Source organism: Martes martes (genome assembly GCF_963455335.1).
Source record: "Martes martes genome assembly, chromosome: 1".
NCBI lineage: Eukaryota > Metazoa > Chordata > Mammalia > Carnivora > Mustelidae > Martes > Martes martes.
Window position 1 is genome coordinate 161193890 of NC_137888.1, and position 24575 is coordinate 161218464.

General features: G+C 43.7%; 1 protein-coding gene across 1 annotated transcript in view; it reads right to left on the bottom strand.

The window, feature by feature from the left end:
* ACAD9 (acyl-CoA dehydrogenase family member 9) overlaps positions 1–16425 on the bottom strand; it is a 37291-nt gene extending 20866 nt beyond the window's left edge. Inside the window, exons 1-3 of the mRNA XM_080809609.1 lie at positions 16211–16425; positions 10318–10411; positions 2501–2602 (exon numbers count right to left, since the gene is read on the bottom strand). Coding sequence (XP_080665735.1) covers positions 2501–2602; positions 10318–10411; positions 16211–16360 — 346 coding nt within the window. The 5' untranslated portion in view covers positions 16361–16425. The remainder of the gene's footprint in view (positions 1–2500; positions 2603–10317; positions 10412–16210) is intronic.
* Positions 16426–24575: the final 8150 nt, after the last annotated feature.

Below are 24575 nucleotides of genomic sequence, written 5' to 3' on the forward strand. Positions count from 1 at the left end.
TTGACAGAGAGAGAGAGAGAGAGAGAGATCACAAATAGGCAGACAGGCAGGCAGAGAGAGAGGGGGGAAGCAGGTTCTCCACTGAGCAGAGCCTGAGACCATGACCTGAGCCAAAGGCAGAGGCTTAACCCACTGGGCCACCCAGGCGCCCCTTCTGGTGCTTTTCCACTAACACAGGTATCATTGCAATCACGGAGGAACAGCAATCACATGGGGACAGATGACAATCAGGTGGAGACTTCTGGCTGGGGAGAAGCTGAGGTGGCGGGAAGGAATCACACATTGGGCAGCGCACAGGGAACTGAGGGAGAAAAACCCAGGCTAGGTTGCCAAAAGGGCCCCCATTTTCCAAGATGGTCGTTTCCAGCCAGTCTTTAGAATGCTCCAGACTGGGAACATTTCCCCGAAAATTTTGGGGCACAAACATGAAGTTGCTGTTGTCTTAATTTCCCAAGAAAAGATTAAAAAAAAGAGAGAGAGAAAGAAAAAAAAAGAAAGCGAAAAGCCCCAAACTCAGGAAAGAAAGAACATTTTCATATCAGTGAGTAGAACAGAAAACAAGAATAAAGGGTGCAGAGTCACACCATCGCATGCCAACACACGTGCACACACACCACCCACACGTGCTGGCACGAAACACACGCAGATGGAGAAACATACATCCCAAACAGACACAAAGTGTTCGCACATCAAATTAAGTACTTTTCACCAATCAGGAGGCAATTTAAAAATGCTTCTGAAGGGGAAATATGTATTACCACTAACCTGGCTATGTCTAGAGGTTCTCTTCTGCCACTTCTGTTTTCTCCAAGCACTTAGTCATTTATTTTTTTTTAGCTGACAGACCCGCCACGGTTCTCGGGCTCTGCCCCCACCTTCACTCTGTTCCCATATTCACCGCGGACTACACACTAGGGCAGAGGACTGCCCTGTGCCTTGTGAGCTAGGATGCTGACAAGCCTCAGCTGTCTGGGCAGAGCTCAGTCTCCCGCTGCCGCACACGGAGGTTGCAGACTGGGGCAAGTAAATGCGGCACACGTAGCTCCCTCCACGGAGGCTCGAGTTGCTGTGTTCTGCCAGGAAGGGAGGCAGCAGCACTGACAGTTTCGTGTCCTCTTGCAGAGAGGGCAGTGTTGTTATGCCTCCAAATCAGATCAGGTCTGCACTGGTGGGTCCTAAATGTTCACACTCCATCTCAGCCAGGACTGGCTCCAGTTTGGGTACCAATGGGAACTTACTCTACAGATGTCGAGGGCCCCCCCAGCCCTGGCTGCTGAGGGGGGAGAGGAACAATACAGGCTTAACTTTAATCTCTGGAGACAAGTCAGGCAGAGACAGAATGTCAACAAAAACTCGTCTTCTGTGTTTTGCTCTATAAAACCTAACTCACAACGTGGCTGGAAAAATGCCCCAAATACCAAATGTCCAAATAACCACCTCAAAGACAAGAAATAGGCCCAAACCTTTAAAGCAGCATCAACAGCTTCTTCCCCTAAACCGGACTCCTAGCTGATCAAAGGGGAAAGCGGCTCCAGGGAAGCTCAGGCAGAGGGCTCCCAGAGCAATGGGTACAGCATATGGGCTATGGAGCCCAGAGCCACGCTTTTATGTCAAAGGGGACCAAGAGGTAAAATTAAATGGTGTGTGCATGCGTGCGTGCGTGCGTGCGTGTGTGTGACTGTATTCTGCCCCTGTGCCACAGGCTCTGTTCTTCGTCTCCCTAACCCCCTGCCCCACTTCCTGTTGTCCCCTTAATCCCTACAGAATTTAGATGACCAATTTTAGATTAGGCAGAAGAGAGAGCTGTAGTGATTGGCCAAATCTAAGAAGGCAGAATCACGCTGGGATCCTGGAAAGAAAGGCTGGGTCTTTCATCTGGGGGTTGAAAACATCACTACAATGATCCAGGAATTACAGGGACAGTCCAGAACACAACCCACCCGGTTTGAATGTTCTCAGTGATCTAATCTCCCACCTCAATGCCCCTGTGTCCTACAGCCATGCGCCTTCTTCCTCTGTACCAGGACAGGAAGCAGAGTGGCAGACCCTGACACCTGAGCTCTCAGCCCACAGTCATTCCTCCAACAAAAAGGGCTTGTAGGTCTGGGGCAATTCCTCTGTGGAGAGACCAAAGGGCCTCACAGTGCAGATGACACTGAAATTGGCCAATGTGGCTTTAAGGTTATACACACCCCCTTCGAGGCCCACAAGGACCTAGAGAGCACGGACATCCTGCAGTGGCCCTGATCCACACCAAATGAACCAAGTACAGGCCTCAACATTTCTTCCTATTCCTAGATCTCTTAGTCCACACACTCACCTGTCAGCCACCCCAGTTTTGGTCTGTGGTGGGTGTTTTTATTAATTCCAGTGGTTTTATAGTTTGATCCTGGACATACTGCATTTAAAGGCCACCTTTTCCAAAGAGAACCCTTTCCTGGCCAAAATGAAGTGCTTACTTAAGAGCCAAACCAGCAGGGTGGTGTTTTCCTTTACCTACCATATTCTTCTGGCACTTGCATCCCAAAAAGCCCCAGGTTCTTCAATTTCTCTAACGTTTCGTCTGGAATTCTTCCCTCTCGGTCAATTCTTTCAGAGTCCACTACCAAGAGAAAATATTTTAATTAAGCAAAATATAAGCTATGTCTACAAAGATAAAAGCGAACAGAATAATTTTCATATAGCATATACTCCCAGGGTCAGAAACTTCAAAATCAACAAGTCTGGTCAGTTTTTCAGCATCTATTCAATTTCATCTAATTAGCCCAGCCAACATTGTATTTCAAAAACTGGCCTGTACCAGGTAGTATTCTGTTTCTTGATCTGGATGCTATTCACATGGGTGTATTTGCTATGTGAAACTGCAGATTATATTAACTTTTCTGAAAGCATACTATACTTCGATTTTTTTATTACCATTACCTTCTAGAAAATTAGAAAATAAGTACACAACTTCCAGAACTGTCCTAAAATGTCAGGCTAGACAGCCAAACTCGGCATTATCTGTACCCACATCTACCTGGTTTTCAGAAACCATGACTCTTTCACCACAGCCCACAGATTCTGAAGACAGTTTATTCTGTTTAACACCTACTCAAATCCATTAGAGCAGAATGGAACAATCACTAGCATGAGGTCTATAATTATATACCTGTATGTACACATTTTTGCCTGAATCAAGTTAATTAAAATCTTCTTCAAACTGCCAGCATATTAAACTTCACTACTATTATAAATTTTAAAAAACCACCATAACGTGCACTTGGGCGTTTTTATGAACATGGGTCGGTCACCAGTGAGAAATATGGATTCCCCAGGAGTCCAAACCTCTCATTGTTTTTTTGTTTTGTTTTTACTTTATTGACATATACAAGCGGCATATAATAAACCATGTATTTATAATATATGATTTTTGGGGTCCTGACATGTTTGTCCATGAAATTACTCCCACCAAGAAGTAATAAAAACTTCCTTTTCCACAAAAAATTTCCTTATTATGTTCCTTTGTGATCAGCCCATTTCCATTTACAGGCAACCATGAATCATCTTTTTGTCTATAAATCAGTTTGCATTTTTGAGTTTTTTTTTTTTTTAAGATTTTATTTATTTATTTGAGAAACAGAGAGAGAGCATGAGAAGAGAGAGAGGTCAGAGGGAGAAGCAGACTCCCCGCTGAGCAGGGAGTCCAACGTGGGGCGCTCGATCCTGGGACTCCAGGAGCATGACCCGAACCACAGGCAATTGCTCCATCAACTGAGCCACCCAGGCGCCCCTCATTTTGGGTTTTAAATCACGTGGCAGGTAGTCTTTGATCTGGCTTCTTTGATCCAGGATGATCCTGAGATTCGTCCACATCACTTCATGTATCAAAACTTTATCATAATACAATAATATCACACATACATACAATATCATTATTCAATATTCTACTTTATCATAATATAATATCATACATACATACAATATCATAATTCAATATTCTACTGTATAGAAGTTTATCCATTTGCCTTTCAATGGACATTTGGATGGTTCTCAGGTTTTGGTTCTTAGAAATAAAGCTTCTGGGGTGCCTGGGTGGTTCAGTGGGTTAAAGCCTCTGGCTCAGTTCATGACCCCAGGGTTCTGGGATCCAGCCCCACATCGGGCTCTCTGCTCAGCGGGGAGCCTGCTTCCTCCTCTCTCTCTCTGCCTGCCTCTCTGCCTGCTTGTGATCTCTGTCAAATAAATAAATAAAATCTTAAAAAAAAAAAAAAAAGGATAAGTTAAGAGAGGAAATTGATGTGTTAAAAAAAAAAAAAGAAATAAAGCTTTTCCTTTCCTTTTTTTTTTTTTAAGATTTTATTTATTTGACAGAGAGATCACAAGTAGACAGAGCAGCAGGCAGAGAGAGAAAGGGAAGCAGGCTCCCTGCTGAGCAGAGACCCCGGTGCAGGGCTTGATCCTAGGACCCCGAGATCATGACCTGAGCTGAAGGCAGAGGCTTAACCCACTGAGCCACCCAGGTGCCCATTTTTTAAAAAAGATTTTTATTTATTTATGTGTAAGAGAGAGTGTACCAAGTGTGGGGGGGAGGGACAGATCCTGCTGAGCAGGGAGCCTGATGCAGGGCTCGATCCCAGAACCCTGAGACCATGACTTGAGATGAAGGCAGATACTTAACTGACAGGCCACCCAGGTGCCCCTAGAAATAAAGCTTCTATGAGCATTCATATTTAAGTTTTTACATAGCTCTGTTTTCACTTCTCTTGGGTCACTACTTTGGGATGGAATGGTTGGGCTGTATGTATAGTATGAAACTGTAAGGATTTGGGGAGACCCCTGCTTCCAACCAAGATGGAGTAACAGGGACTGGAATTTTCTCCTTGCCTCAACATACTAAACCCACAGGGCATGCAAAAGAGCAACGAGGAATGTGTCACTAGTAGTCCTAGACCACAAATTCTCAAAAAGGGCAACAGCACCCCCAAAGGTAGTAAAAACTGGTTCTGGAGGGGGGCAGAAAAAGATTTTTTAATGGATAAAGAACAGAAATACAAATAATACACAAACAGATATATGGTATAACTGTGGAATTAAAATTTCATAAGTGGGGTGTAAATAGGGGAAAAGTGTCTAAAAAGAATTGGGGGGGGTCCAATAATAAAAACAGGTTAAGAAACACTGCTCTACAGGATGCTCTGCTCCCACCTAACAACACTTAAAAAGCAAACCTTGACTAAAACCAAAGACACCACCAAAATCAGATGTTCCTCAGGGAACATTGATCCAAAAACCCTCAACAAAATACTAACAGACTGAATTCAGTACTACATTAGCTGGATCATTCACCATGATCAAATGGGATTTACCTGGGCATGTAAGGATGGTTCAGTATCTGCAAATCAATGTGACACATCACATTAACAAAAAGTAAGGTTAAAAATCATGGTCAACTCAACAGATGCCATAAAAAGTACTTAATAAAATTCAACATTCATTTCAGATAAAAGAAACTCTCCGTAAAGTAGGTATAGACGGAATTTAACTCAACATAATGAAGGCCACGTATGACAAATCCACAGCTAACATCACACTCATCTGTGAAAAGCTGAGAGCTTTTCCTCTAGGATCAGGCTTGACACAAGGATACCCACACTTGTCAGTTTCATTCAACATAGTACTAGAAGTCCTAGCGACAGCAATCAGAAAAGGAAAATAAATAAAAGGCATAAAAATTGGTAAGGAAGAACTAAAACTGTTACTATTTGCAGATGACATGATACAATACATAGAAAACCCTAAAGACTCCTCCAAAAAACTACTACCAAAAATGAATTCAGTAAAGGTGTAGGATAGAAAATCTACATGAAAATGTTGCAATTCTATACACTAATAATGAACCATCAGAAAGAGAAATTAAGGGGTGCCTGGGTGGCTCAGTCAGTTAGGCGTCTGCCTTAGGCTCAGGTCATGATCCCAGGGTCCTGGGATCAAGCCCCACATCAGATTCCCTGCTCAGTGGAGAACCTGCTTCTCCCTCTCCCTGCCGCTCCCCCTGCTTGTGCTCGGTCTCTCTCTCCCTGTCAACTGAATAAATAAAATCTTTAAAAAAGAGAGAGAGAGAGAGAGAAGTTAAGAAAATCTCATTTACAACTGCATCAAAGAGAATAAAATAAAATACCTAGGGATAAATTTCACTAAGGAGGTAAAAGACCTGTATTCTGGAAACTGTCAAAGCAGTAAGGAAAAGAAACTAAAAATAACAAAAATAAATTGAAAAACATACAAGCATACCTCATTTTAGTGGCACCTCACAGATACTGCATTTTTTACAACTTGAAGGTTTATGGCAACCCTATGACAAGCAAATCTACTGTGCCATTTTTTTTTTGTCTTTTTTTTTTTTAAAGATTATTTATTTATGTATTTATTTGACAGACAGATCACAATTAGGCAGAGAGGCAGGCAGAGAGAGAGGAGGAAGCAGGCTCCCCGCTGAGCAGAGAACCCGATGTGGGGCTCGATCCCAGGACCCTGGGATCATGACCCGAGCCGAAGGCAGAGGCTTTAACCCACTGAGCCACCCAGGCACCCCTACTGTGCCATTTTTCCAACAGGATTTGCTGACTTCATGTCTCTCTGTCCCATTTTGGTAATTCTCACAATATTTCAAGCTTTTTCATTATAATTTTGTTATGATGATCTGTTGTCAGTGATCTTTAATGTTACTTAATGTAATTGTTTGGGGGAGCCGTGAACTCTACCTACATGAGACAGTGAGCTTAATTGATAAATGTACATGTTTGGACTGCTTCACTTTCCCAGTCTCTCTCCCTCTCCTCTGGCCTCTTTCTTCCCTGAGACACAATGTTGAAAATAGGCCCATTAGTAACCCTACAATAGCCTCTAAGTATTCAAGTGAAATAAGAGTTGTATATAGTCTCTCGCTTTCATTCAAAAGCTAGAAATGATTCAGCTTAGTGAGGAAGGCATGTCAAGACCAAGAGCTAGGCCTCTTGTGCTGAACAGTTAGTCAAGTTGTGAAGGCAAAGGAAAAGCTTTTGAAGGAAATCTAGAATAAAGGCATATCTAAAATAAAGGCTGTATCTAGAATAAAGGCTTCTTATAACTCAACAATAATAAGACAATCCCAGTTTTTAATGTATAAAGTATTTAAAAGACGTTTCACTAAAGAAGATATACTGATGGCAAATAAGCACCTGGTAAGATGCCTAACATTACTAGTTATTAGGGAAGTGAAAATTATAACCACAATGAGATACCATAACACACACACTAGAACGTGACCGACATACCAAGTGTTAGTAAAGATATGGAGCAACTGGAACTTTAATAACTGGTGGGAATGGAAAGTAGTAACTCTGGAAAACAGTTTGGCAGTTACTTAAAATGTTAAACATGAACCTACCTTATAATCTAGATATTCCACTCCTTCCATACCTCCCCAAGAGAAATGTGAGCATATGTCTGCATCGGACTCATAGAAAAATATTCACATCTTCTGTGATAGCTAAAATCTGAATACATACTGAAAGTCAGTTAATAGGTGGGCAAATAAACTGTGGTGTATCCACACGAAGAGATACTACTCAGTGTTAAAAAGGAATGAACTAGGGGCACGTGGATGGCTCAGCCGGTTAAGCGTCTGATTCTCGATTTCGGCTTAGGTCAGGATCTCAGGATTGGGAGACTGAGCCCCATGTTGGGCTCCATGCTGGGCATGGAGCCTGCTTAAGATTCTCTCGCTCCCTCTACCCCTCCCCCCCCCAAAAGGAATGAAACTCGAAAATTAAACCAGAAGCAGCTACGCAAAAATGTATGTAATGTAGAATTCTATTTAAAAAGAATTCCAGGAAATGCAAACTAATCTACAGTGAGAGAGAGCAGATCAGTGGTTGCCTGGGAACAGGTGGGGATGAGAAGAGGATGAGAAGGGTAAGAGAAAGCATTCAGGGTAATGGATATGTTTATTAACTTAATTGTGTTGATGGCCCCTTGGGGATACATATATGTATTTTTTAAAACAGAACATTATTATATTTGAATACACAACTTCTGTACAATCAAAAAGTAAAACAAAACAAAAAAAAAAAGTAAAACATCACAGTGAATTGGTGGTTAGAACATGTGGTATTTCATGTGCAATGCATGGCAAATGGTTAACATCCTTAGTCATAAATGATCTTTTAGAAACCAGTAACAAAAACACTAATATTCTAAGGGAAATGAAAAAAAAAGAGGAAAATGAAGTAACAAGTGACTAGTAAGGTTTAAGAACATATGAAGATGACTGAACTGAACAGTAAAAGAAAAGCAATTTTTTTGTAATACCACACTGACAAAGATTAAGACATTGAAATGTAATGTTTGTACTGTTCAAGAAAACAGAGGTTTCATAAACACTGGGAGAAAAGATTGATGAGGACAATCTATACCACTTGGGGAAAATTTCTACTTTTGACTCCGAATATAAATTTTGGATACACTTACTTCCAATAATGTGGAAATACTAGGACTATTTGAACAAATTAGGCAGAGAAATTAAAAATAATTTATATATAAAGCATGTAAGTGCCTAGAAAATTTGTATCTAATATAAGGGTCCGAAAGACTACTAGCATAACAATTTGTTCATTAATATGGGGGCACATATATATCAAAATTTATCAAACACTATACTTTAAGTAGGTCTAACTTATTATAAATCAATCATACCTCTGTAAAGCTTATGAAAACCCTGACAAATCAGATTGTAGAAGTTTAAGTAAAACAACAAGGAATTAAGAAAAGATACAATTAGGAAGATAACCACAAGAACAAAAACAGAAAAAATATTTCTAAATAAAAGATATTTATACACAACAAAGCAACTTTTAAAACCAGCAACAGAACAAGTGTTAGTGATGTAGAATTTCTATGAGTGTGCTGGGGGGAGGGTGTGCACCCAGACAGAAACACTTCAAGGGGGTCCACCCGGCCAAAGCTATTTTAATAATAGTAAAATATTCTTTGCCTTTTTTAAAATTCTAATCCTATCATGAGTATACAAGGGGGTTTTCCTAGAGCAATAAGATATGCATCACAGATTAAATGCAGAAAATTATGAGAATCCAGCTGGATTCTACCTGGTTCTGGCTAGATTCTGATATCTATTGTTGCATATACAATAAGCCGAATATTAAAAAGATCTGTGAAACTGTAAAACCATACTCCTCACTATTTTTGTCTGTTTGTTTGTAAATAAATATTCTCATTTAAAATATTGTTTGCTAACGTGTACTGGGCTTTTCATGATTTTTAAATAAAGTAATAAATGAACACAGTATTTTTTTAATTTTTGCTTTAATCTTCTAGCAGGGCACATAGTCATAGACAAAACCCACATAAAGAAGAACGCTTCGGGATCCTCAGTGCTAGAGAACTACTACTGTCAATCAATCATCACTGAACTCCCCAGAGAGCTCCCTCCATCAAGACGCAGTCCTGTCAAAGGGCTGGCTAAATGGTCTAACGGAGGGATCTTCAGGCCGCGCTGGCGCTCTTGACCTATGCTCTGTAAGCTGTTAAACTACTCCTGGTTCATAACAAGCTAAGAGAGAGTAAACCTTTAAAAACACTTACAGCAATTTTACACTGCCAAACAACCAAGCACATGACCAATGGATTTATATTTTGTAGGTCTCTGTGGCTTTTTCCCCTCCATTTTCCTAGTTGTCATTTTATTGTATTTTACAAAAGTGCTGGTTTGCAACAGTCTGGAAATGTTTAAAAGCAATCCTTCACCACATATACATTTGTGTACATTCTCAATATACACTGAGAAACACTAAACTAGATGCCTTCTAATTAAATAGCAGTAGTTATGATTTTTTAAAATTCTTTATTTAAATTCACTTTAATTAACATATAGTGTATTAGTTTGAGGTGGAATTCAGTGATTCATCAGTTCTACTGAACGCCCAGTGCTCATTACTTCAAGCGCCCTCCTTCATGCCTGTCACCAGTTACTCCATCCCCTGACCCCCTCCCCTTCAGCAACCCTCAGTTTGTTTCCTAGAGTTAAGAGTCTCTTACGGTTTGTGTCCCTCTGATTTTGTCTGATTTTATTTTTCCTTCCCTTCCCCAATGTTCATCTGTTTTGTTTCTTAAATTTCAAAGCAAGTGGGATGATTAAGCAAAATATTATCAATAGATATTATTTCTATATGATTAGTGACATTCAAGAGAGCATCCCCTATGTATACTGCTTCTAATGTAAATATCAAAGCAACGGTCCTTAAAATGGAAATTAATAATGATAAAGAAGATCATACATACCCTCTTCAGTGAAGAATTTTTCTACGGGTCCCACAAACTGATTGATATCATTAAGTTCATCTTGGCTAACTTCTGGAAACGGGAAAACTTCTTTCTAAAAATGATAAACATTTACTGAAAATTTAATTTTTAGAACTTTCCCATCGTGGTAACATCCATCAGAAGGGGAGAAAACAGATACTACACTTGCTATTAGCCAAAGTGCCCAGAAGCACAAGGGGAGGAAAGAGTTGCTGGATTCCGTATCTGGCAGGCCGAGCAGTACTCATTGACAGAAGTAGAGCGCAAATCGTGGAACAGGAATTGTGCATTAGATTCCACCACCAAGAGACATCTTCTGCCCAACTCAAGCAGTCTTCTTCCAGCTTTTGCTCTGCTTTCCCTATCAGTAACAAGTTAGGCAGAGTGTCCCGTGAAACAAAGAACCCTAACATTTCAAAGCCCTGGGCTCTGTTCCCTGATTTGCAGCCTACTAACTGGGTGGCCTTAGCCAAAGCCCTTCCCCTCTCCATGCTTCCACTGCCCCGCAGGTAAATATTTATATAACATGCAGGTAAATATTTACTCAAGGGCATGGGGAGGATTGTGAAAGGCAATAGGAGGGAAAGCTCTCTACTGAAATGTAAAATTCTACGCTGGTTATTTTGAGTTCGAAGATGCCATGCCCAAGAGAATACAAGGCAGTAACCTAGCCACCCATCTTGCCAGGTTGTTGCCCGGCTATGCACTCCAGCCTCTGTCCCTCCTGTTCTGAGGACATCTACTCGCAGGAGGATCACTGCAGGAGACCCGGCTGTTGGGCCACACCAACCTGAATTCAACTCTGGCTCCACCACTTACATGTGTGACCTGGCCCTTCTCAGGGTCAGCTTCTCTTCTGTTACAGCTGACCCCTCAGAAGGGGAGGCTCAAAAGAGATAAGGTGTGTCCTGGAATATGAAGGAGCTATAATAACTTGTATAAGACACTGGTCTGCTCTCATTTCTGCCTCGTAAGCCTGGAAAACAGCTGAGCTTCAAGTCTGTCTCAAACTGTCAATGGCCAGTGTTTCTGACTGAACTAGGATTCTCACTGAGCCGTCACTATATATTGCCTTAAACTACAGTCACTACCTATTGTATTTTGTGTCCTTAGCTCCCCTGGCTTTCTGGGTTCCTGCCACCCCTGCAGCTGCCAGCACAGCATGAGGACCTAGATGAGTACTTGGATTTGGTCTCATTAACAGCTGAAAGAGGACGTCCCAGACCACAGGCTGCCAGCCCCCAGGAGTCCTGCCTCTTCTCATGGCACTTCCCACCGAGTGTTCAAGAAAGGTCTTCAAAACAAAGGGGCCCCCAGTGTTCCCCCTCTAGCCTCTTGTGTATCTAATCAGCCACTGAAGCCTGTCCACTCTAAAAACATGCCCCCAAGTTCTGGACCCAGGACCAACGACTACAGGCTTGGGGTGGGTCCCTATCCGAAAAGAGTCAGAAGACTAAAGGGAATCCCAGCCTCCAGGCCATCCCTGACCCTGCCCTCAAGATGGTCTAGATGGAAACTAGGTGGAGACTTTCATCACTCACATCCTCTCAGAACAAAGCTGGCTTCTTAGCTGAACACAAGGGCTCAACCCAGACCCTTCCTAGGCTCACTGGTTCCTCTTGTGCAATAGGCGGTGTTAGAGGAAGAGGATTCCTCCGTTCTGATACCAGTGACCACACGAGGTGAGAAAAGAGAACAGCCAGCCTGGGAGCTATTTGGCCCTCACCTACAACCAAAGGATAACTGCTACAGGAAGAGAGATCTCAAGTGCATCTAAGAACAATGTTCAAAATCCCAGTGGGGTGCCTCATGGGTGCTGGGCTTGATATCTAGCAACAGTTTTTAAAGTTTTTGAAGCAGTGGAACCAGATTCTCAAATAAGTCTACTATGGAAACCAAATATGTAAAACAGATAAAAGCCGAGCTGCTCAGGTTGGGGATGCAGGTGGGGAGGTCACCCGAATGCCTCCCATTCAACTCCCCACTGGTCCCTGCAGTAGCCCCTGGGACGTTTCCAGGAATAGCAAGGGTCCAACCGAGGGCGGCACGGACAGCTACAGGCCTAGAGGACCTCGATGGCTTCTCTTTATTCGGACAGTCTAAGCATCTCAAATGCCATGCTCCGGCTCAAATCCCAGTAATGCTGTGAGATGATGTCAGCTTAAATCAGGGCAGTAGCACGGGAGGGGCTTAAAAGTGGTCAGATTCTAAATATACCCCGCAGGTAGAGGAAAACAGGATTTGCTATTGGCTTAGACGTGGATTATGAGAGTAAGAGGCATCCAAGGGGATTCCAGGTGTTTGGCCCAAATAAGTGAACAACAGAGCCACCCTACCATCTCCGATAAAGATGAGGGAGGGGAGGAGCAAGACTGGGTGGCCACACCAGGAACTCAAGTTTCAGATATGCTAAATCTGAGGTGCCTGTTAGACATCTAAGTGGAACTTTTGGGTTAAAAGGTAGACATCAAGAGCCTGGAGTTCAGGGGAGAAATCTGGTCTGGAGAAATTTATTAGAGTCGTCAGGATTCTGATATTTAAAGTCACAGACTAAACTAGATTAAAGGAGGAGTTGTGGATAAAAAGAGAGGTCTACAGGGGCGCCTGGGTGGCTCAGTGTGTTAAAGCCTCTGCCTTGGGCTCAGGTCATGATCTCAGGGTCCTGGGATGGAGCCCCGCATCGGGCTCTCTGCTCAGCAGGGAGCCTGCCTCCTCCCCAGCCCCCCACCCTCTGTCTGCCTCTCTGCCTACTTGTGATCTCTGCCAGTCAAATAAATAAATAAAATCTTTAAAAAAAAAAAAAAAAGAGAGAGAGGTCTACAGACTGAGCCTCAGAAAACCCCAACTTTGAAAAACAGACCCATATATAGAGAACTAATGGGTGTGAGAGGAGGTAGGATGGGAAAAATGGGTGAAGACGAGTGGGAGGTACAGGCTTCCGGGGAGGAAAGGTACAGCATAGGGAATCTAGTCAATGGTCCTATAGTAGTGTTGTATGGTGACAGGCGGAAGCTACACTTGTAATAAGCTTAAGTACAGACTTGTCAAATCACTATGTTGTATACCTACAGCTAATGTAACATTGTGTGTTAACTATACTTCAATTAAAAAAAAGAAAAAAGATTCAACTGAAACTTAACACTTTAACACTGCATGTTACTATCATGGAAATTTAAAAAAAAAAAAAAGTCAGGGGCTGGAAGAGTATAATGCTAAGTGAAATAGGCCAGTCAGAAAAGAGAAATACCATACGATTTCATTCATACACGGAATACAAGAAACAAAACAAATGAGCAAAGAGGAAAAAAGAGAGAGAGAGAGAAACTAAGAGATTCTTTTTAAAGACTTTACTTATTTAAGAGACAGAGGGAGCTGGAGAAAAAGAGAGCAGAGAAGGACAGTGAAAGGGAGTAGACTCCCTGCTGAGCAGGCAACCCACGTAGGGGCTATATCCCGGGACCCTGGGATCATGACCTAAGCCAAAGGAAGATGCTTAATCAACTGAGCCACCCAGGTGCCCAAAGAAAGAGGCTCTTTTTTTTTTTATTATTATTAAAGATTTTATTTGTCAGAGAAAGAGAGAAAGGCACAAACAGGGGAGCAGCAGGCTCCTTGAGTGAGGAGCCTGATGTGTGACTCAATCCCAGAACGCTGGAGATCATCACCTGAGCCAAAGGCAGCTGCTTAACCGACTGAGCCATCCAGGTGTCCCAAGAAGAGAGAATCTTAACTAAAGAGAACAAACATGGTTGCCAGAGCATAGGCGGGTCAAGGGATGGGTGATATAAGTGAAGGAGAATTAGAGTATGCTTACACAATAAGCACTGAGTAATGATTAGAACTGTTTAATCACTATATTGTATACCTCAAACTAACATAACACTGTATGCTAACTACACTGGAATTAAAAATTTAAAAACAACTAAAAAAAACAAAAAAAGAAAATTCCCAATCTGAATGGGCTAGTCAGAAAGACTGGCCAATGTTTAGAAGTTAAGGAGCTAAAAAGAACCAGCATAGGAAACTGAGACAGATCACCCAATGAAGTCAATAGAAAAGCCAGGAGAGAATGGTTTTTTAGAAGCCAGGAATGATGAACTGTGTCAAGGAAGATGAGAAGAGACCACTAGATTTGACATCATGGAAGTCACTAACTGACCTCACAAAAGAGCAGTTTTAGCAGACTGTTAAGGACAGAAGGTCCAACGGTCTGAGTTCGGGATGCAGCAGGGAGGATACAATCACTGATATAGATTAGAAAGGAGAGAATTACTGGATCAATGCCCCTGAGTAGGTGAGGAGGCATGGTTTCTAGTGATGAGGTTGGTTTGCTAAGAGTAGGTAGATACCCTACTCTTATTATCCATAGTAATCAACTGTAGACCCTATGGGTACACCTGCAGAGAGAAGGGATAAATGCGGTGGTGGAGGTTCCCCTCTGCATGTACTTTCTGAGTGAAACAAGAAGCAAAGTTGACAGGTGAGTGAGGATGGAGGAGGTGGTGCAAGAAGCCTGGAGAAAGAGAACCATGAAAGATTTGTGTTCTTTTCACCAATGTGCTGGAAGGCATGATGGCCATCCCAGGACTGAGTGCCCCAATAGCCCCAGGTTCTGGGAAGAATGGTTTCTCAAACGTTAACAACTGGCTTTGCACTTCCCAGCGGGGGCAAACCACTCGAGTTTCAACTTCTGCACCTGTACTGCCTGACTGATAAGACAGTCTTATGAAAAACCAGAGAATAACTCCTTAAACAATACAGTACCTGCCAATATTCCAGCCTACCTCAAAGCATTTTACATTTTTTTTCCTTTGCTTTGCACGGCACTTTTAAGAGAGGCCAAGTACTACTTTTACTATTTTGTAGATTAGCACACTCAAGCACAGGAGTGTGAAGTGACTAATTCAAGAACACAAGACTACTAAGTGGTGAAGCTGGCAAACATTACCTATTCTGCTGCCTCTTGCATCTACACAGCACCTGGCAGTTTTTTTTTTTTAAAAGATTTTATTTATTTATTTGACAGACAGAGATCACAAGTAGGCAGAGAAGCAGGCAAAGAGAGAGGGGAGGAAGCAGGATACCTGCCGAGCAGAGATCCCGATGCGGGGCTCGATCCCAGGACCCTGGGATCATGACCCGAGCTGAAGGCAGAGGCTTTAACCCACTGAGCCACCCAGGCGCCCCATCACCTGACAGTTTTAAAAAGCATTTCCGCCCATTACAAATCTCACTGTACAACACATCCGTGAGGCAATACATGTAACTAGCTCCATTTTAAGGCTGAAAGAACCGAGGCTGAAAGTCGCACAGCCAAAGTCAAATCTATTAACAAGAGGATAATGAGTGCTTGATAACGCAGCTGTTAACTAATGAGTAACAGCTAGGTTACTGTTGGGTTATATCACCTATGGAAGGAACCGGGTGTGGAAGGCACCTTGGAGCCAGCCTGCAGAGGCAGGGTGAGGCGCTGGAACTCAAGCCGTGAAAGCTAAGGAGCCGCTGGAAACGGACAGAAGAGCACCACGGTCACAGTCTGAGCTGCTTAGTAAACACAGAGGAAGCCCCACACATTTCCGAGGCAAAACGCTGTGCAAGAGTTGCTCAGTGACCTCGCCTAGGGTTTCCCAAATTGACCTAACTAGAAATAGCTGTCAGAACTGTAGACTGATTCTCAGGGCCCGTAGCCTGGATTCTTCCCTTTACCTTGAAAGATTCTGGTAGGACTCGGGAACTTGGGAGTTTTAGCACACCTCCGCCTGGCTGGCGTGCGTATCAGCCAGGTGTGGGGACTCTCACTTTGACCTCTTTCCTGCCAAAGGGCAAAGAGCGGGAGGCAAGAGACCAAGGGGCAGCCAGGGCTCGGCATTACCTTCTCGATTTTGCCCAGGAAGAGCTCCTTGGCGAAAGCTCGGGTCGGCGGACTGGTGCGCAGCAAGCGCCGGCTCGTGGCGAAAGCCACCAGAGCCCGGGAGGCGCGCACCACTACGGCCCTGCGCGAGACGAGGGCCGAGACACCCATGCTGCCTGACGTGACCCACGGCAACTCCGCGCCCGCAAGTCTTTCTTAACGCCTCAGTCACGTGCACCCTGCAGGCGCCGAGGGATGACGCCACTGGCCTGAGCCACGCCCCTGGTCGGCTTTTGCGACGCCCCGTCGCCTTTGCGCTTGCGCTGCTTCCGACGAGGAGGGGGTCCCAGGGGGCGGGGCCGGCGCCATGTTGGCAGCTTCTTGCTGGGCTGTTAGTGGCAACGGGAAAACCTTTGATGTGAAGTGCTTGGGTCGTTCCGTCACCACGCTCCCAAACTTCTCAACCGGCGGCAGACCTAGCGCGGGCCCAGCTGTCTCCCTTGCTTCCCTGTCGCCAGTTGGGGCGACGATGACGCGGCAAATCTAAAGGAAATGGGAGAGGGATTCTCAATATTGGTTCCCTCAATATTGAGTTCCCCTCAATACTGAGGGGAACTCAGTATGTGTAATGTAGCGTTTTTGGTGTTTTTTTTTAAAAGATGTTATTTATTTGACAGAAAAACTACAAGCAGGGGGAGCAGCAGAGGGAAGGGGAGAAGCAGGTTCTCCACTGAGCAGAGAGCCCGATGCTGGGCTTGATCCCAGGATCCGGGGATCCTGACCTGAGCTGAAGGCAGACGCTTAACAGACTGAGCCACCCAGGTGCCCTTAATGTTACATCATTTTATTTCATTTTATTTTAAAGATTTATCTACTTATTTGGCAGGTCACAAGTAGGCAGAGAGGCAGACAGAGAGAGAGAGAGAGGAGGAAGCAGGCTCCCCGCACAGCAGAGAGCCGGATGTGGGGTTCAATCCCAGGACCCTGAGATCATGACCTGAGCTGAAAGCAGAGGATTAACCCGCTGAGCCACCAGGTGCCCATTAGGTCTTTTTAAGTGGATTCATGAAGATAGCTTTTGATGCATACTTTTCATGTATGTTACATATAGAGATTTTGGAAGGGGACAAGAGAAGGCTTGTTCTGCCAGAACGAGAGCTGGCTAGTACTCCTGAGTCACAACTATACCTGGGAAATGATGAAGGAGCAAGAAAGTGAGCTGAGGACAAAGCGCAAGTGGACACCCACAAACTGCCGCCCCAAAAAACCTCCCAGGTGGTATCTGTGTGACATTCTTCAGGTACTCCCGGCTGCCCTAAATCAAAGGGAAGGAAAAACAAATGGTTACCTTACAGAGATCGTAGTCAGGAGTCTCCCTCAGTTCACAAATGTCTTAGTGATTTACAAGGAAAAAAGCATTCTTAGTGTTATGCCCTAATAACGGGTCCGTGATTAAAGGAGCGAGACTGATACAAAGCCAAGGTCAAGCAAAGCTTTATTTGCGCCAAGCATCAAGAATCTAACCTAACGTTCGGGGCCGCACCTCTTGCAAGAGAGGGCGACCCTTCTCTGTTTCACAGTCTAGCTTTTAAGGGCAAAGGCCATGCGGTCGGGCCTGGCCACACACAGGTGACCAATGGGATTGTAACACACATAGGAAACTCCACAGCAATGCTAGGTGACCAATTGAATTACAATTTACCCTAGTAGACATTTGAATTAGCCTATTATACCTTGACTAGGATTGGCGCCCAAAAAGCTCCCAAAGGTGGGGGGCATACTCCTAGGTAACCGGGGAGACAGTATGCATCCCCCCCCCCCCCCCCCACTGATTGGATGTCTCCACCTGGCCTGATCCATCCTTGTATCTGGGCTTTGTTACCAGGAGCTGGTTTCCAGGACTTGTTAAGTGAATCCCCCTGGGCGAAGGGGAGCAGGCACAGTTTAAGGGTTAAACAACAAGGTTTTTGTTTAACCTCAATGAAAGCCTCTTGCTAAAATATAAAAATATAAAATAGGTCCTTACATTAGCAATAACCTTCCAGAAGGAAATGTGGATAAAATTAAATGTCCTTATACCATGCAGCCCACTGAAAAATACTTGAGGCAGGCAGAGTATAAGCTCCTTCAGGAAGCTCCCAACTCTCTAAATGTTAATGCCTTGCTAGAGGGAAAAACAACCTTGGTTTGACAATAGCCAGGCCTTAGGTTTCCTGTGAGTCTTCTTTAGCATAGGAAAATCCTTTTGAAACTTCCCTGATCTTTACTTCCCCTCACCCCCAAAGTATATAATCAGTTGTTCCTCAGAATCCCGGGGCAGCGGTCTTTTCTGCCCAAGGGCCCTGTCCCTATGGTTTAATAAAATCACCTTTTTGCACAAAAGACATCTCAGGAATTCTTTCTTGGCTGTCCAGACTTCACTTACATTCCAGAACTACATCTAGAAACACCAACTTAAAAGGCAGGTGGAGGAAGAGAAGCTATAGAGGGAACCCAGAAGGGATGTGTACAATAGGGTAGTATGGGAAAGGCCATCCAGCCCAGAGAGGAAGGCCTGGCAATCCACCAACGCTGCATAGTCAGGCCCAGCCATAACTGACCCGGGGAAAGTTGACGCTCTCTATTGGTCTTAAGTCATCCTCCTCCAGGAAGATTTCTTCTTCTTGTTCCTGTATTGTGTGGTAACAATACCGGCAAGAGCTTTCTGCCTCTGTTGTGTGAACTCCTGGAGAACGGTGGGAAATCTGTCATCTCATCGTGCTTTGCCAGCCCAGCCCAGTAAAAGGTTGACTTGATGACAACATCAGGGGGAAAGAGCTTAGAAACTTTTTTGGTTGCATAATATTTGCAAGCATCTTCTGCAATCTGTGTTATCTGTTCTGTCTTTAATTTTGAAAGGTTTGACAGCTTGTTTCTTCATCCACGTTCAATACTTGCTCATTTCAGCACTTGCCTTCACTGGAAGGCCTTTGGAGATTGATGAGGGAGCAGGAGGCTGGCTGAGGACAAAGCAAAAGCTGGCACCTTGCACCCCCTCTCCACCTGCTCCCCTCGGTAATATGTGTGACATTCCTCAGGTACCCCTGGATGCCCTAAAAGAAAAACAAATAGTTAACTTGCAGAGATCACAATCCTGCAAGACAGGAGTCCCCCTCAGTTTACAAATGTCCTAGTGATTTACAACAAAGAAGCCATCTTATCAATAGCCCAATTGACAGAGACAAATAACTCAGTTCCTCAAGCCCTAAAGTCGCCCTCCCCTCCATAAAAACTGAAGGAAGCTGAGGCAGAAGGAAATGTAAATAAATAAATTTCTTCTAAACCTAAATCTCACTAACAAGGACACTTCATAGGAGAAAAATGAAACTTTATCTCTGAACCTCCAAGATAGTGTCAGCAATCATTCCCAAGCATATGGCCTATAAGGACCTACTTAGCAAGAGGCTTTCATTAAAGTTAAACTGTCCCTGCTCCCCTTCCCCCAGGGGATTCACATAAAAACAAGTCCCGGAAACCAGCTCCTGGTAACAAAGCCCAGATACAAGTGTGTGTCAGGCCAGGTGGACACATCCAATCAGTGGGAGGGTTACCAAGGAGTATGGGCCCCCACCCTTTGGGAGCCTTTTGGGTGCCAATCCCAACCAAGGTGATAGGCTGGGTCAAATGTCTACTAGGGTAAACTGTAACTCAGCTGGTCACCTAGCATCACTGTGGAGTTTCCTATGTGTGTTACAATCTCATTGGACACCTGTGCGTGGCCAGGCCCCAATGCATGGCCTTTGCCCTTAAAAGCTAGACTGTGAAACAGAGAAGGGTCGCCCTCTCTTGTAAGAGGTGTGGCCCCGAACATTCCTTTAGATTCTTGATGCTTGGCGTGAAATAAAGCTTTGCTTGACCTTGGCTTTGTATCAGTCTTGCTCCTTTAATCACGGACCCATTATTGGGGCATAACATGACCCACTGATATACATCTAAAGGGTCTCACAAGAAGATTTTTACCAGTAATAAATAACCTTTCTTCCAACAATAGCTGGCCCCTCAAGTTCCAGGAGACCTTGCTTCCAAAATTCCTTAGAGACTAACATCATCCCCTTTGTCCTCACCTACCCAACTCTTGTGTATATAATCAGCCACTCCTCAGGATAGCAGGGCAGCAGCTCTTCCTGCCCACGGGTTCTGTCTCCATGCTTTAATAAACCACCATTTTGCACCAAAGATGTCTCAAGAATTCTTTCTTGGTCATCGGCTCCAGACCTCACCCCACCAAGCCTCACATATGTTCTAGAACTTCATCAGAAATAACCGCCTTTGAATAACCCCACAGGCAAAACAAGAAGTGAGATTATAAACACTGGGTCTCAAGGTGGAATGGTGTACGTTTTTTGCCAAAACCTGTAATCCTATTGATGAAGTTCTAGAACCTAGGTGAGGTTCGGTGGGGTGAGGTCCGGAGCCGATGACCAAGAAAGAATTCTTGAGGGGCACCTGGGTGGCTCAGTGGGTTGGGCCACTGCCTTCAGCTCAGGTCAGGATCCCGGGGTCCTGGGATCAAGCCCCACATCGGGCTTTCTGCTCAGCGGGAAGCCTGCTTTCCTTCCTCTCTCTGCCTGCCCCTCTGCCTACTTGTGATCTCTGTCTGTCAAATAAATAAATAAAATCTTTAAAAAAAAAAAATTCTTGAGACATCTTTGGTGCAAAATAGCGGTTTATTAAAGCACGGGGACAGGATCCGGGAGCAGGAAGAGCTGCTGCCCCTGGTTGTGAGGGATGGCAGGTTATGTGCCCTGCAGTTGGGGGAAGGTGAGGGAAAGGGAGGTTTCAACGGAGCTTTCATATGCTAAAGAGGGCCTACAAGGTGCCAGGATACTGGAGGCTTGATCAATGTTGTCTTTTGGCAAGCCATTAACATCAAGATAGTTGGGAGATTCCTGTCTTGCAGGATTGTCATCTCTGCAAGTTAACAATTTGTTTCTCATTTATGGCAGTCAGGGGTGCCTGAGGAATGTCACATATATTACCGAGGGGAGGGGAGCGGGTGGAGAGGGGGTGCAAGGTGCCAGCCTTGCTTTGTCCTCAGCCAGCCTCCTGCTCCCTCATCATTCCCCCCTGAACAATTTTGACCCTTAAATCTTTAAGGTAGTTGAAGGTGGAAGGTCTCATCTTCTGTAACTTCTTCCTGCTGAATAGGGGTGTAGAGCTGTCCCTACCTACTCGGGTCAACATGGGTCAACATTGATCAGTTGAGGAACGTCTAGGGGAGTTACGAAAGGCGGAGGCAGCTGAATCCAGCGCTGACAGTGAAAAAGTGTCTCTGTGCGTGGTCAGGATCATCTGTTGCTGTGAAGTCATTGCAGCAATGGAGTCTCGGCACCAAGTACAGAAACACTGAACAAAGCAACATATTAAGATTAATAAGGTGGTAAGAATGAGAAGCCCGAAAAGGAGATTTTCAAATGTTGGCCATAGTCCTCCCTCAAACCAGGAAGCTAACCAATCACCGAGAGAGAGAGAAGGATCTTGTAGAGCCTTAATCTGGGCATTCATATCTTTTATTAGTCCTGTGACATTTTTGTGATAGTCTGGGATGTACACACAACATTCTGCTTTGGTAATTGTGCATGTGCCACCCTGTGCTGCTGTCAGGAAATCTAAGGCCATCCTATTTTGTAAATCGGGGAGATTAGCTGGAGTGGTGATGGTTTTAAGTAATGTGCCCATGAATCCAGACAAATCCTAAAGTACAGCGACCTATCCACCCTGCAGGAAGCCAGGGCCACAGGTTAGTTACACATATCCAGTGGGTTCCGTTTGGAGTTGACCATCTAATGCCAGGTCGCCTTGCCCAATCAGTAGCAAACCAGTCAGTAGCCTGGAGTCCCATTACGTGGGAACATATTTCTAACGACAGCCATCCTAGATGCCATGTGTTATTTGTCCAAGTATCATATGTATGATTTCTTTATTCCCGGCATTAAACTGCCTTTTGACTGAGCTGTCCAATAGTGGGTGTGAGCCACAAATACGTATCTCAGATTTGATATATGCCATCCTTAGTATAGCGATAAGGAGGGTTTTGTAACTTAGGCCCATATTTGTTTTAGGATTTTCAAGTATATCAAATATCTGTATTTGTCCTGAAAGTCCTTTACATGAATCTCCTTTAAGATAAAACTCATTTTACAAGAGAATTAAAACAATTATAAATGACAAAAAACTCAGAATGGATAGGGTTAGAGCTGATAAGACGAGAGTTTACACTTTAGCTGGCAAGGAAATCAGGTTATTTCTGTGACACATAACATTTCCATAATTACAATATCAAGTGATGATTTATCAAGACATTAGAACTTTAGGAAATGCATAGAATCTCTAGAATAGTTATAGCATTTTCCCAAATGTGACCCAAGGTTTATCATTGGTTTAGCAGTACTTCATGAGTAACTTAGCATACCAAGGAAAAGCCTGAGTTAAAGAGATTTACAACTTAAATCTTGTCAACATTTGCTAAAATCTTATAAAGTTTTAAAGCACATACCTAAATATAATTAGGGATGTTAAACACCTGATAAGACAAAACATAGAAACTCGGTTTTCTGCGCAGGCAAAGAGAAAATCATTTATATTTTCTTAACAGCAGATCCATTAATCTAAGAAAACTTTGTCCTTTTGAACAGAGAGAATTTCAGCCTCATACCAATGTACCTTTAAAACCCATTCATTTCCATCTTAGTCCGTCCTGACCATAGCTAAAATTCCTTTTCTGAAGATTTCCCTTCACAAACCTTCTACAACTTTCCTTTGCATTCAGGTTTTGTCCCAAGTCATTTCCTTCCAAACAACCATCTTATTTAGGACAAGTTTACCTTTTATCTTTAAAAAAATGCATTTCCATTCCTTAAATCTTTCTTACGTATCATCTACTTTTCCACAGAGTTGTTTCCCTTATTTTCCATCAGTCTTAGTTACACTTAGCATTTTGTACTCTTAGAAACACCTTAATCAGTTATTAACCAATTGTGAACTGTTATAACAGAACTCTTTAGACGGCAAATTTATCAATCAGTTAAGCACAAAACATATTTACCAACAGATTTAAATATTCTTAGTTTCTTTGCAGTAAGAAGTCAAAAGCACAAACCTACATCCAGTAATTAATGACTTAGTATTTTATCCTGTTTGGTTAAGACCTAGATGTCCATAATTTAATTCCATTTGTCATCCAACCAAAACTTTAAAGTTTCGGGTTACCAAAGACTTTGAAAGCTACTTCAGCAATTACCCATTAAAACTTTGAGACAGACAATTAACCATCAGTTTAGTCATTTCTTTGCTAACAAATTTAAACAAATAACCACGAGCTTATTTGATCTTCAGTAAACTTCGAAGTTTCACATTTACTGCTGATAACTTAAAAGACATGTCTATCTTAATTAAACCAACAAACTTAACTTAGTTCCAATACTGATTTACGTTCCACCTGGGCCCACTCCACTTTGAATGTTTACCTGAGACACGAGTGGGGAGATTTGGAGTGGGGGGTGTTAGGTCCAGGGGATGCTCTTCTTGCTCCTTAACAGTGAGGAGAGAAGGAGCCATGGTGCATGATCTAGAGGCTAGTCATGCAGGCTGCACGCACATTGGTGCAGAAACACGAGAAGGGGGGACAGAAGAAACAAAGTGCTGCCAGGAGGCAGAGAAAGGATTCCCGGTTTTAGAGCTCATCAGCCCCAACAGAGGAGCAGACACCATGTTTTCCCACCAGCGGGGGGGGGGGGGGGGGGGAGGTGTTAAGCTGTCCAAGCCAGGCCAGAGAAAACAGGGAATTTTCCCGAAACAAAGAGAGTTTCGGCAGCTGCTTGAGAATATTCCTTAAGGTCTCTGTCTTGAGTTAGACTAACCCCAGTTGGCTCCAGTTATAGCCATTAACATGGGAAATGAGTGAGGGAGAAGCCCCCACATCTATTAGGAGGAACAGAGAGAGAAAGTCAGAGTCCCCTTTGCTAGGGTTGGCCCAGGAACCTGAGTTTACTAGAAGGAGGCTTATTAACATAATTATCATCCAATATGTCAGGAGGAAGTTTACTAGCTGACTCATTTGGGCAAGCACATTCCGCAAAAGCCTCTTAGTTCGGGGTCCTGGTGCAGAGCAATGAAGGCCTAGGTATGAGCAATGAAGGTATCCTAGGTTCATTCACCCTGTTTCCTGCAGAGGAGATCTAACTGATAGTTCCCACTGAGGCCGTGCAGTGTTACAGGAGCTCAGTCCTTTTCTAAGTTTTGCAATCCAAATTATTTCCAGTGGGTTAAAAGGCACCCCAAGGTAGGGTCCTTGGGAACTGAAGAAGCCTACTGAGGCCATGCTCCCAGAAAAGTAAAGAAGGTCCAT